A 12,004-nucleotide genomic window follows, 5' to 3' on the forward strand; every position below is an offset into this window, starting at 1 on the left:
CAGGGCTTTGGCTGGTTACTAAAGAGTACTGTGGGCAACAAACCTGGTATACCACAGAAACTAAAATGTTAGTCAAGGACTGTATATTTGCGCTTGCAATTTTTGGTTAATAAAAATTTGCATCAAATGTTCTTCAATGGAACACAATAAATACTAAAACCAATTGGCATCAATTATTATACATAAAAGGGAATAGCTCAACAACTGAAACACTTACTGCACCAGTTTTTTTTGACTGGTGACAAACAAGGAAGTAACAGACAAAAATGGAACAAACCAAAGACCATCACAATGGATTAGACAATTCGTTTACATGATAGCTATCCAGAAAGAAGTCCAAACTACTTTTTCAAAACAAATTATGCACTAGAAAATAAAGTCTACACAAAGAACGGCTGCATCTTCACTCAGAAAATCTGCCTATAGACAGAATGAACAACAACTTGAGAACACAGATATATCCCTTGAAGGGAAAATTATCCAAGACAATACTAAACAGACAAACTAGATTAGGAAGATAGAGAAAGCAAAAAAAAACCCAAGAGACAGATGAGTGAAGACTCATGAACACCATGTCCCTGAAAAAATAATACAGTGCAGGATTCTTTCACTAGTGGAAAAGGTCTACCACCCAAACAGCAACAATGCAGTACAACATCTGCTACAAAGTGTGAAAGAACAGCCTGCCTTCTAAAATCAATGGACAGGAGACTACACATTCTCCATGAAGTTAGATTTTTTAATTCATCTTTCAAGGGTTGCTTTAAATTTTGTATGCAGTTGGAAAAAATTATTTTAATATAAGGCTCTCCTTAACATTCTCAGAAACCTAACTGTTCAGGACAAAATGGTAAAAAACATGGTACTTTTTGGTACACTTACTTTGAAGTATGTTTCTCATTTTATATGTGACAACAATTATATGTAACTGTTATCACAGAGAATGTCATAATGCCCAGCGAAAACTGGGCAGCTATCCGTTAAGTGACATGATGCTGACATTTCTTTTTACCATTTTAATAAAACTCATCTTTTAATATCTTTACTGTTAATGTTTTGCTGTCTCCATAGTTCCCAACACTTTCTTGTTTTCCATGCAGCTATTACCTAAAAGGCAGTGACTAATTCAGTAAAAACTCCCAGGTGCTGCCAGCAAGATTACTTCACGCAACTAGAAGAACAGTATTCCTCATGCCATTTTTACAACCACCACCCCTCTTACCATTCTCTGAAACAACATTCACAGCCATTGTTGTAATGTCTTGAATACAGGCAGTTTGAAATCCTTCACTAGGAGGGGTGCCATAGGTGCTGAGTCCAGTTGCTCTATTGATGTACACTGTCTTACCCGATAAAGCATCAAACTCTTGCAGCCAGACAGAACAGGAGTCACTCCTGGGATTGCCTGTGCTTGTGTTGTCAGCAGAGAATTCCAAGTTCCTTTGTAAGGTCACATGGGGAACCTCAGCATCTTTCCTGTTCTGTTCTGAGGATTCACTTAACGCACTTTTATCTTTACAGGTGATGTCAGTACAATCATTTTCAGCAGGTAACAATAAAGCACTGCCTGAAGAGACCGTGTACTCTCCTATACTGCTGAGCGATGATGAGCTGACAGGACTCTTCACAGACTCTGCTATCACAACACCTGATTGTGAGCACGCAGTCTCCTTAGAAATGCTGGACTTAAACTCCCTCACTTTTTCCACTGAGGATTTATATGTTTGACAAACATCATACAAAAAATCATTATTTGAGGATTCGAGATCAAAAGAATGGTCATCCTTTCTATTTGAATCTGTTTGTTTACCAAGTTGTTCTACTTCTTTGTGATCAGTTTTCATTCTGGACAGTTTGGATGACAATGATTCTGGAGATCTTTTACAACTTCTATTTTTGTTACTAACCAGAGAGTAATCAGACAATGTCAAAGGACTCTGACATAGGGCTCGTTTGTCCTGTGACAATTCTCCACTGCAAAATAAAGTCTTTTCCAAGGAACCCAAACCTTTGCTAATATTATTAGAATCTGTATCTTCTGCAGGAGGAATTTCACAACTGCTGAAGTTATCATGATTATCATTTCCATTCTTTGAAAAGTCACAGTTAGTTTCTGAATTAAGAACTGGGAGACTACATCCACTCCTTTCTGACGTGGGTGTTGGTAGTGTAGACTTAACTCTCCCATAATACCTCCTGAATTTTTCTAATGATCCCAGCTGTGTGGACGAGCTCAGCTTCTTGGAGGACTGAGTTCTTGGCACAGCTATCTGTCTTCTAGTGTTTTTGATAACAATTTTCTTAGGAGGAATACCCGAAGAAGTTGCCAGCGGCACTTCCGTACTATTCAGTGTTTCATAAGGTCTTTTATTGGTAGCAGCAGGCACAGCTATCTCCTCCCTCACCTGATGTGACACAGGTTTGTCCTCACTACCATCAGTCATGCATACTTCTCTGGTAAAAGAAGCTCTATATTCTTTATTAGCATTACTGGAAATACCCTTAGCATTTGAAGACTGAATCACAACATTCACTTTGTGGTCAAAAATATCCTTGGCACTGACAGGGCCAGGCCTACACTGTGTGTTTAATGCAAGACTTGTTTCTGTTTGTTCATTGTCACGTGGGGGCTCATTTTGCACAACACCTTTTATAAGGCCTGTAAGGCTCAACTTTAACGGTATTGAGTGAACAGTCCCTCTTCTGGCGTCATCTTTCACCTCAGCTGTTTCTCTGTTTCTTCTTGCATTACACAGTCTCATTAATGAACTTCCAGAGACAGTTTCAGGTCCTGTTGCTGTTTCAGTAGGGTCTTCTCTCTCAAGCAGTGACTGAATAATACCCTTATTTAAGACATGGACCTTTTTACTTTCCTGTATTACTTGACCTTGCTGGCTGCCCACATCTTTTATATTATTCTCTGCACAACCCCCTAGGTCGCCACAACCATCTACTTCTGTTATTTCTGATATGGCCCCTCCACTGAAAGAGGAACGAAGATGTTCTGAAGGTTTCAGACAAGTATCAGATACTTTTTGGGAACTGTTAGGGCATTTTGGCTCCTGTTCTGAGGTATTTGATTTATTTACATCAGAAACTGTGTCATCTTTGCCTGGCAATGGAATCTCTGCTTTATGGTTTCTACATAAATCAGATGACTCAGCAGTGTTCTGAATTGGGGCATTGTCAGTTTCCTGTACATTTTTACTTGACTGTATAAGACTTGAACTTTTTTTTCCAGTAATGGATTTCCTCTTGACATCTTTTGATTGCAAGGTACACATTTCATAAGAATCCACAATTTCATTACATGCTTTCTTAAAACTTTCTTGGATGCTCTTCTTGTCAAGAATTGAAGGCTTCAGAACTGGAGCGTTATGCAAACAAAAGTCATTACGTTCATTAAATTCTCTGATGTCCTCACTACATGGTTCAATAAATAAATGCTCTCGTTTCAAAAACATTTTCACTCCTTCCTCTATGCAAGTTAGAAGAACATCCCAGTTCTGGAACTCAATCAGAGTCTTTGCAGGTTCCAGGCACACATCATAGTCGCTGTATGCACAGGTTACATTGAGAATAAAGATCCCGTACAACTCTGGCCCACAGCGATGGCGACCAGGACTTGAATTAGCCTGTCGGCTTGCAGGGATACTTTTTGCCTTGCAAATTACACTTTCTTTTCTTAATAAAAAATCAATTAGTTTATGTAGTCTTGTCTTTAAAACAAGCCTTCTATTCACATACAAGAACTGCATATTCTTATTGTAATGTCCCTCAGTACTGATAAAACCACTTATCTCAAATCCACCAGACTTGTGATTTATTTCCCGCAACTTCTGGGATCTGCCCAATCCATAAATTTGACAAAACCGAGAGTATACATCTCTTGTCTTAGGGAGCTGAAGCATCATAGAACAAGAAACATCATTTCTTAAAGAAAGGGAAACAGAAGGATGCATTAGGGAAACAGCCTCTACCTTCTGTCTCACCCTCTCAATTTCCAACACGGGATCCATACACTTTCTCCTCACTGGCAACTGGTAGAACAGATTGCACACGGTGACTGTAGTTCCGCCACTTGGTCGGTTCGATTCAGCTTCACATACTTCCAGTGCTTGCCCATTGTGAAACAGTTTCATAAATGTCTTTGCTGTCCTGCTGGTCTTAGATGAGATTTCCACTACACTGGCCATGTTGGCTATACTTGCCAAAGCCTCTCCTCTGAAGCCATAGAAAGTCAGGTTCTCCAAATCTCTCACTGAGCTGCACTTGCTGGTGAAGTAGCGCTTTCCAACAGCCTTTAAGTCCTCTTTCTCCATCCCAGAGCCATTGTCCACCACCTGGATCTTAGAAGCTTCCAAATCCACCCTGATAGCTACACATGTTGCTTTGGCATCGATGCTATTGAGGACAAGCTCCTCAACACACTGTCCAAATGAGTTGACAGTGACTCCAGAACGCAGCCTGGCTCGCACGTCTTCCACCAAACATTTGATCATGTCAAAATCTGATAGATGACAAACACAAGAAACTGCAGGAAGCTCACTGCTCCATGTTCCTTAAAACACTGAGAGAAAAGGAAAAAAAATTCAAGAAATACAAATTAGAGACCTGAAAATACTTTCATTTATTTCATTCACCCTCATAAATACACTTTTCTTAGTTTTCTTGGCATTCAGAGGCTTCATGCTCAGGCTCTGACTACACATTGTCAGTGCCTTCAGGGCAGATGGCCAGAGTCTGAGTCTAACCTCCTTACTAACAACACGATGTCTTCTCAAACTTAGCATACCCAAATCACATTCCTACCGTAGGAGGCAAAACTCAAAGGACCTGCAAGCAAAAGCTTTCTACTGCAATTTTCACCAGAATTATAGAGTAAAAATCACCAAGAACTGGGCCGAAAGCTGCTTTCCTCCTACTCTTACCTCGACGTCCCCACAAAAATTCAGTGCTTCGTCCTGGTAAAAGAGCATCTGCTGTTACTTATCCAGGAAAGGACTAAAGCGGGCTTGGCAAGGGGTGTCAGGCAAAGAACATGCTGTTTATGCGAAAGAGAACCCACTGCTTTCAAGTCCTTGGCGCCCACTGTTTTCCTAGTGGCATTCAGGGGGCTTGCTAGCCGTGCCTGGGGATCCGGTGCCGCCGCTGTGAGAGGTCTCCCGAGGCTCCCTGGCCCCGGGGCTGAGGAAGGCAGCGCGCACCCGAGGCTCAGCTGGCCACCACACGCTGTTCGTGCCCTCCCCTCACAGCCGCAGCACCTTCTGCTTCCTCTTCCCGGCCGCCCCGAGCCCGTTCCCGCGTCCCGCCCTCGTCCCCTCAGCACCCACCGGGCCGGGGCGGCCGCCCAGCGCGACGCCAGGGGACAGGCCGCCGGGCTCCTCCCGCGGGGCCACGGCGCGTGCGCATCCGCGAGGGGGCGGGGCCCGGGAAAGAGCATGCCGGGAGTTGTAGTTCCCGCCCGAATAGGCCCAAAGAAGCCGGGAAGGGGGGGGAGCTCGGCCCGGCTTCCCCCTGGCTATTCCCATACCGCTGCACCGAGGAGGGAGAGAGAGGAGCAGTTTTGGCAACAAGATCCCGCTCCGAGGGCCGTCATCCACTCAGCCCCTCCACCCAACATCCATGACACACAGGAGGTGAAATTCAAGCAATTTTATTCTACAGAAAATATGAAGTTCTGGAGTAAAATAAATTGTTTCTGAGGCATTTAGTGCACAGAAATAATGGTTTTAGCGATGTTTTCTACCGGCATTGACCCTTCTCATGTTTCCTTCACATGAGCACCACACTCTAGAAATTTCAGATTTATCTCATGTACAACAGCCCAAACCACGTACACATGGAAACAGAGGTTCTAGCCCTGAACAACCCCTTCAACAGAGATAACGCACCTCTTCCTCTACCCAATGGAATTCTGCGAAAAGCTGAGCATCAAACTAACAGTGCAGCAAAACAATAAATTAGAAATTAAATAAAATTAAGTTCTCTAGAGCTGAACATTGGCTGACCAAATGAGTGAGGAAGAGGGGAAAGGCTCCGTAAGGACAGCTCACACCCCAGACTGTTTTTTCCTGGAGAAAGTCACTTCACAATCTGGAATTCCTTGTGCTCCAGCGCCTCGATCTTCTTCTCATTGCTGAACTCTGCACGGCTGATCCGGGACTGGGGACTTCCTATCTTCTTGAGCCATTCTTGCAGCTCCCGCACCCTGGCAGTTGGACCCTGGATTTGCCCTTGAACAGTGCCGTGGCTGGTGTTTTGGACCCAGCCAACAAGCCCCAGTCTCTTAGCCTCCCCCTGAGAAGACAATGCAGAGCAAAATGAGGTTAATCCAAACTGTAAGACAGCAATAGAACAACATTCGCGCACAGGAGCCAATTTTCTTGTGGCTCAGGCAGCAGGGAAGCAGCAGAGGATTCACTCAACTACTCAACAAATTCTTTCACGAGAAAAACCGGGTCTGAAACTCACTCTTCAGTCATGCTTACATAACCCGGCCGGGCTGCCAGCAGCACCGAGATGCCAGCCCCCATCAGCAGCAGCCGGAGCTCAGCCTTCGGCTTTGGCCACGACCCCGCCCGCCCGCGGCTCGGCCCCTCCATCCAAGGCTCCCGCAGCGGGCTGACAGCGGGCACGGCGCACGCCGGCAGGCAGGGCAGCCCACCCCCGGGGACCGCGGCACACACCTGGGTGTACTTGCGGAAGAACACACCCTGCACCTTGCCGTACACCTCGTAGTCCACGGATACCAAGCCATCGCCGTCCGCCATGGCGGCACCGCCGCCTCCGCCCGCTCCTCCGGCCGCAGCGGCCGCCGCGCCACCCGCTGCGCCTGCGCCGCCTGGCGGCCTCCGCGGGCGTGGCCTTCCTCCTGCGGCCAATGAAGAGCCGTAGCGGCGCAGGCCGGCCTCTCATTCACCGCCTCATGAATAAAGATGAATAAAGCGTACCGACCGCCTCACGGATAGTACTCATGCCTTGAGTTTTAACTTGCATGTTTTTCAGATTCTGGGCTGCCTAGGGGTGTAGTTCTGATCCTCATATTAAGTGCTAGTAAGCTCTCTTCACAGAGTAGGTAGACAAAACAAATCCTTTTCCTGCTGAAGACCAAGGAAAACGAGTACAAGTTTCAGGCCCAAAAGCATAAGCAACGGTGGACTGAAGAAGGAAAACAAGGATGAGGCTTCACAACCCGAAGCTGTAATTGGGAACAATTAAATTGCGGACAATTAAACCCCAATATGCAAATGGACCAAAACTTACAAAAGCGTAAGACCTCGTGACCGGCCGAGGTCTTGTGACCATTTCAAGTCCACCTTGGGTGTAGCCCTGGCCAGGCTCCTGTGCTGCTCAAGGTGTACCCTTTCAATAAATGTTGTACCCTTTCAGTAAATGTCTACTTTCAAGGCCTTTCAATAAAGGTCTACTTTATTCTCTAGCTCTGTGCAGACCCTGTTGCAGGTCAGCCTTCCCAAGGCATCAATACATATCGGGCCGCCTCACGAATAACACAAATCGGACCGCGTCATGAATAACGCATCAGCCCCGACCCCGGGCGCCGCGCTCGTGCCGGGGTGGAACGGCCGGGAGCGATCGCGGGCCGCGCGCCGGCCGTAGCGGCGCCGGTCTCCCGGCAACAGCCGGCAGCTCGGTGCGGGACGGCGCGGCGGGCGCAGCTCCGTGCCGGGGCCTCGGGAGCCGCGGGCAGCGGCAGCGGCAGCGGCAGCGGCAGCGGCAGCGGCAGCGGCAGCGGCAGCGGCAGCGGCAGCGGCAGGAGGGGTCGGGTCTCTCGGCCGTAAGCGCAGCGTGTGGCGACGCAGCTTGCCGATGAGGGAGGCCGGCGGAGCGACGGGCGCAGCCCCGCAGGTAACCCGGCTCACCCCGCGGCGTGAGCGCCCCACACACCTCGGGGGATGTGGTGGAACGAGCCACAGGAAGATTGTGCCGAGCTTGGTTGGACTCCTGCATGTCAGATCTGTGTGACACAGTGATGGATCACACTGTCAGAACTGAAGGGACACGTTATGGGAAACTGCCTGGGGAGTATAACAATTCCTCTGTCATTGTAGTATATTTCTGCTGCTACCATGATAAGGCAGGGCTCAGACAGAAAGAGAAATAAAAGTGTGTCTTATTTCTGGGTGTATAAACGGTTAGGACTAGAAGAGGCAGCATGGGAGCTCCCTAGATGGAAGGAATGTAAAGATTTATACAAAGCAGAAAAGTTACAAAACATTTACTTATCATAACTTTTTTTCTACAGCCTCCATGCATAAACCGTGAGGAGATTTGTCCAGTTTTGGACAAAATTGTCTGTAATGGCTTTGCTTCTAACCTCAGGCTCTTTCTCAGGTGCCAAATGGCCTTTCTTCCAGTGGTGGCTCCTGTGGTGGCAGCTACTAAGTTTTCTCCTGGTTCCCAGCTGAAACACCAGAAGAACAACTTTCAGCATGTATTCATACTTGACAAAGAGGAAAGTTTAAAAGATCTCTATGCACAAAAGAACCGAAGATACTCCTATTCTAAGTCAGCAGAAAGCACTCGGGACAGGCCCAGGCATGGCAGCTTGTGGTCAGGTGGACTAGAGACCAAGTATCACATTAGCCAGGCCTGTACTCTGTCAGCTGAATTATTAGGTAGACATAAGGAAGGAGTGGACCGTGCATATCCCCTGCAACCAATTTCTCACCAGAAGAGGGCAAGTGCTCCGTTGCTCAACACTGGAAGTTCCCCACACATGCAGGAAGCTCCAAATAGGAGATTCAGCTCAATAAGCAAAGGGATGGTTCCAGCAGGGAGGTCTCAGTTAGCTGCAGTGCTCTGTCCTTGGACAGGAGAGCCTGAACAATCAGCTCCCCAGCTATACAGGAGAGAGCTGGCATACATCCTAAAGCTGGAGGCAGATAGAAGGAACATAGAAGAGACAATTCAGAAGAAAAAGGCCCTTCTTGGAGAGAAGCTAAAGAGGACAGAGGAGATACTTAGGAGGATTCAAAGAGAAAAGGAGCTTATCAATGTAGGGGAGAGAGGAGAAAGTGAAGTGGAGAGGACCCACGAGCAAAAGGCCACAAGGCACCCTGAAGAGAAAATTTTCAGAGCTGCAGACAGGCCAGGTGTTGGGATCTTCAGTGGGACACAATCTGCAGAGGACCCTATCCCCAAGCCTGGCACCACTGTTAACCCCCAAGAGCTGGCTGTGGGGAAACTCAAGGAATGGCAGGTGGCCACAAAATACAACAAAACAAACAACAGCAAAATACAAGACAATGTAAGCATGGAGCATTTAGCTTCTCATTCAAAACTGGCCTCAAAACATAACCTTTCTCTCTCTGCCCTCTCAGAACAAGATTCTGATGACCACTCATCTGCAGAGATATTATACATGCAGGCCGCCAGTGCTGCAGAGCAGGTGTTAGGACAGTGCAGCTTCTGCAAACGTAAGTTTCTCTGCACAAGGCTTGAGAAACACATGAGTATCTGTGGCAAGAACCAAGTCTCCAAGAGGAAAGTGTTTGATTCCAGAAAGGCCAGAGCTAGAGGAACAGAGCTGGAACAGTATCAGCAGTGGAAGAGCTCAAGGAGTCCTCAGGTAATGTGCAGTCCCTTTGCCTCCCTGGATCCACATCTATTGTTCACTCTCCTTCCACTTCAACATCTGACAGAGACGCAAGCACTTTCCCATGTGCATGGGGCTAAGGGGTACAGTACAGCTATTGCCTCTGAAAGGTTCTTGCCAAATGGATAAATAGATCCATTTAAAATCACATAGATGGAGGCAGAAGTCCTGACTTGGCTTTATAATGTGTCAAGGGTGTACTCCTGGAGAAAGCTCACTTCCTTGCTGTAGCTAGGATGCAGACTGGTTCTGCTGCAGTAAAGCTCTGTGACATCAGGGGCTGCAGGGAACTGACTGAAAATCCAGATAATAACATGGTCTGTTAAAATGAAGGCAGTGGAAACATGCAGCTCTGTTTGTGCACAGCAGATGTAGCAACCCTCTGTAGTTCCTTGGCCTTACTGCTTGCTTTTCTAGTTATCCTCAAGCTTTCTAAATACTGATGTTTCAATCAGTATTTCCTTTACATCCTCCTTTGTGCTGATCTTTCTGATTCCCTTTGTGGGACTGAGCTTCAGGCTGGGTTTTAGGTCAACAGCGAATGCACAGGGACGGGTGACATGGGTTGGGCTCTGAGTGTAAGTTTGAGAATGGAGGCTGATGGTGGTCCCAGTTGCCCTGACTGCCTTTCCCTTTTGCAGAGTAAAACACCACCCAGAAAGAACAACTGGAAACAGAAGCACGAGGCTCTTATCCACACCATGTCGCAGGCTCGCCAGGGGCAGCAAACCCTCGCTAAGGGGAGAAAGGTGTCTGACCTGCCCCCATTGCCTCCCAATGAAAATCCAGACCGTGTTGCCTGCACCTACTGTGGACGCAAGTTTGCTCCCCAGGTAGCTGAGAGACATATTCCCAAATGCAAAAACATAAAGAATAGGCCCCCACCTCCACCACAGAAGAGGCGCTCATGAAGCAGTGCCCAGCTGCTGGTGAACAGCTCAGGAAGCTGAATAATGGAACTTGTGTACTCTGACCTGTACCCTAGGTTGCCCCACATAAGATGCCCCTTTCCTCAGCACAAGAAGCTCACGATCAGAAATTCCAGGGGTTAGAAAAGCTGGCAATAGCTGGCACTTTCTTTTTGAATCCTTATGCTGATTCATGTGCATGAAACAACAGGGATACTCTGAATCAGCCAGGCCCTTGAGGCAACAGAACAACCATCACAATCAGATTTAATATTTTTAAAAATGGAGTTTTCCTGCAGGCCATGTTGCTAGGAATCTCTAAAACACAAAGCTTGCACCCTTCCTTAAGTCACCTGCTTATATTCATCTTGGTTGCCACAACGGTAGGGAATTATGACTAAAACATATCCCTTCTTTTGTTTTCTTCTCAAGACGTTATTTTTCTAGATTCTGATTATTAAATATATTAAACTAGTTCTCTTGTGTAAAAGTTATTTTAAATGGTCACGGAGTGGTCTGTGTTCTCACAGTAAGAATGACTACTTTGTATGAGGAAGTTGCAACAAGAAGCAAACAAGGAATAAAAAAACGCCAGCAGCTACTTTTGCAAGTCCCCCAGCAGCAAAAGTAGCAGCTCATGGGAACCTAGGAAAAGATCTAAAGCGACTAGATTAAGCTGGAATAGTCAGAAGCTGAATAGGAAGAAATACTCCAGCCTTCAATGAGTGACCCTGACTCCTGAAAGAGCTTTGAGAGCTTCTGTCCTACAGATATGTGAGCAGAAATCTCAATCTCTTGGCACACCCTGGAAAAGCATGCAGGTCTCAGAAAGGATCATTGCTACACTGTGCCAGCCAACGATGTGTGTACAAACCTGAGAGAAAAAGCAGACGCAAAAGAAGGGAAAATAATTTACTGTATTCAAACTGATCAGAGAAGCAAGACCAATTCTTTAACTTCAGAGTTTCAAAAAACATGATAGCAAGAGGTGACAAGAGGTAGGAAAGGGGTCAGCTGAAACCTTTATTCCAGCTTCCTTGAATTCATGAAAGGTGTAAGTGATTTGAACACATTAGTTAAAAAATTCAGCACCACTGTCTGTCTTCTAATATTAACTCTGTTTCCCTTGCACTGTGTTTTACTGACAATATTTAGTGGACCCTAAAGGTGAACAGTGTAAATGGTGACGTGGATACACACAGAAAAGCATTTGATACTGTAAAATAAACCCACAAGTTGAGGATTTTTCATAACTGACAGGCAAATGGCTAACACTCAGATTTTAAAGATTGAAACTGTAGATTAAACAAAGGTTACTAAAATTGCCAGGCTTCATTTGTTTCCTGTTTTGGAGCTAAGGTGGGCAGTTCACCCCTCTTTGCTATTGTTTCAGAATCCAGAAAGTCTCTAATAACTGGTTTAAAACTTAGTTACATGTTACACAAAGTATCAGGCTCAGCACAGAGATTTAGAGCGC

At 46.2% G+C, this 12,004-nt stretch overlaps 3 protein-coding genes across 3 annotated transcripts; 1 reads left to right on the forward strand and 2 right to left on the reverse strand.

Moving 5' to 3' along the window:
- Nucleotides 1–1,052: 1,052 nt before the first annotated feature.
- MLH3 (mutL homolog 3) lies at nt 1,053–5,290 on the reverse strand. Its single transcript, XM_066188512.1, has 2 exons — nt 4,932–5,290; nt 1,053–4,570 (listed from the first exon to the last, which is right to left on the reverse strand). The coding sequence occupies exon 2, from the start codon at nt 4,500–4,502 to the stop codon at nt 1,164–1,166; it is 3,339 nt and encodes a 1,112-aa protein (XP_066044609.1). The 5' UTR covers nt 4,503–4,570; nt 4,932–5,290; the 3' UTR covers nt 1,053–1,163.
- A 350-nt stretch (nt 5,291–5,640) lies between these two features.
- Nucleotides 5,641–6,869, reverse strand: ACYP1 (acylphosphatase 1). The gene is made up of 2 exons (XM_066188515.1): nt 6,690–6,869; nt 5,641–6,300 (listed from the first exon to the last, which is right to left on the reverse strand). Exons 1-2 carry the CDS (start codon nt 6,771–6,773, stop codon nt 6,085–6,087), a joined length of 300 nt encoding a protein of 99 aa, XP_066044612.1. The 5' UTR covers nt 6,774–6,869; the 3' UTR covers nt 5,641–6,084.
- A 1,486-nt stretch (nt 6,870–8,355) lies between these two features.
- ZC2HC1C (zinc finger C2HC-type containing 1C) lies at nt 8,356–10,557 on the forward strand. The gene is made up of 2 exons (XM_066186904.1): nt 8,356–9,592; nt 10,261–10,557. The coding sequence occupies exons 1-2, from the start codon at nt 8,363–8,365 to the stop codon at nt 10,528–10,530; spliced, it is 1,500 nt and encodes a 499-aa protein (XP_066043001.1). The 5' UTR covers nt 8,356–8,362; the 3' UTR covers nt 10,531–10,557.
- Nucleotides 10,558–12,004: the final 1,447 nt, after the last annotated feature.

Source organism: Chamaea fasciata, unplaced genomic scaffold (assembly GCF_029207755.1).
Source record: "Chamaea fasciata isolate MVZ Bird 193981 ecotype frontalis unplaced genomic scaffold, bChaFas1.0.hap1 SCAF_7, whole genome shotgun sequence".
Lineage (NCBI taxonomy): Eukaryota > Metazoa > Chordata > Aves > Passeriformes > Sylviidae > Chamaea > Chamaea fasciata.

Bases quoted from the DNA above. Each gene is read 5' to 3' on its own strand.
- MLH3 (XM_066188512.1), bottom strand. From the start codon at position 4,502: ATGATCAAATGTTTGGTGGAAGACGTGCGAGCCAGGCTGCGTTCTGGA.
- ACYP1 (XM_066188515.1), bottom strand. From the start codon at position 6,773: ATGGCGGACGGCGATGGCTTGGTATCCGTGGACTACGAGGTGTACGGC. The intron at 6,301-6,689 runs GTGTGTGCCGCG...TTGTCTTCTCAG, and splicing joins TCTTCCGCAAGTACACCCAG to GGGGAGGCTAAGAGACTGGG.
- ZC2HC1C (XM_066186904.1), top strand. From the start codon at position 8,363: ATGGCCTTTCTTCCAGTGGTGGCTCCTGTGGTGGCAGCTACTAAGTTT. The intron at 9,593-10,260 runs GTAATGTGCAGT...TCCCTTTTGCAG, and splicing joins AGAGCTCAAGGAGTCCTCAG to AGTAAAACACCACCCAGAAA.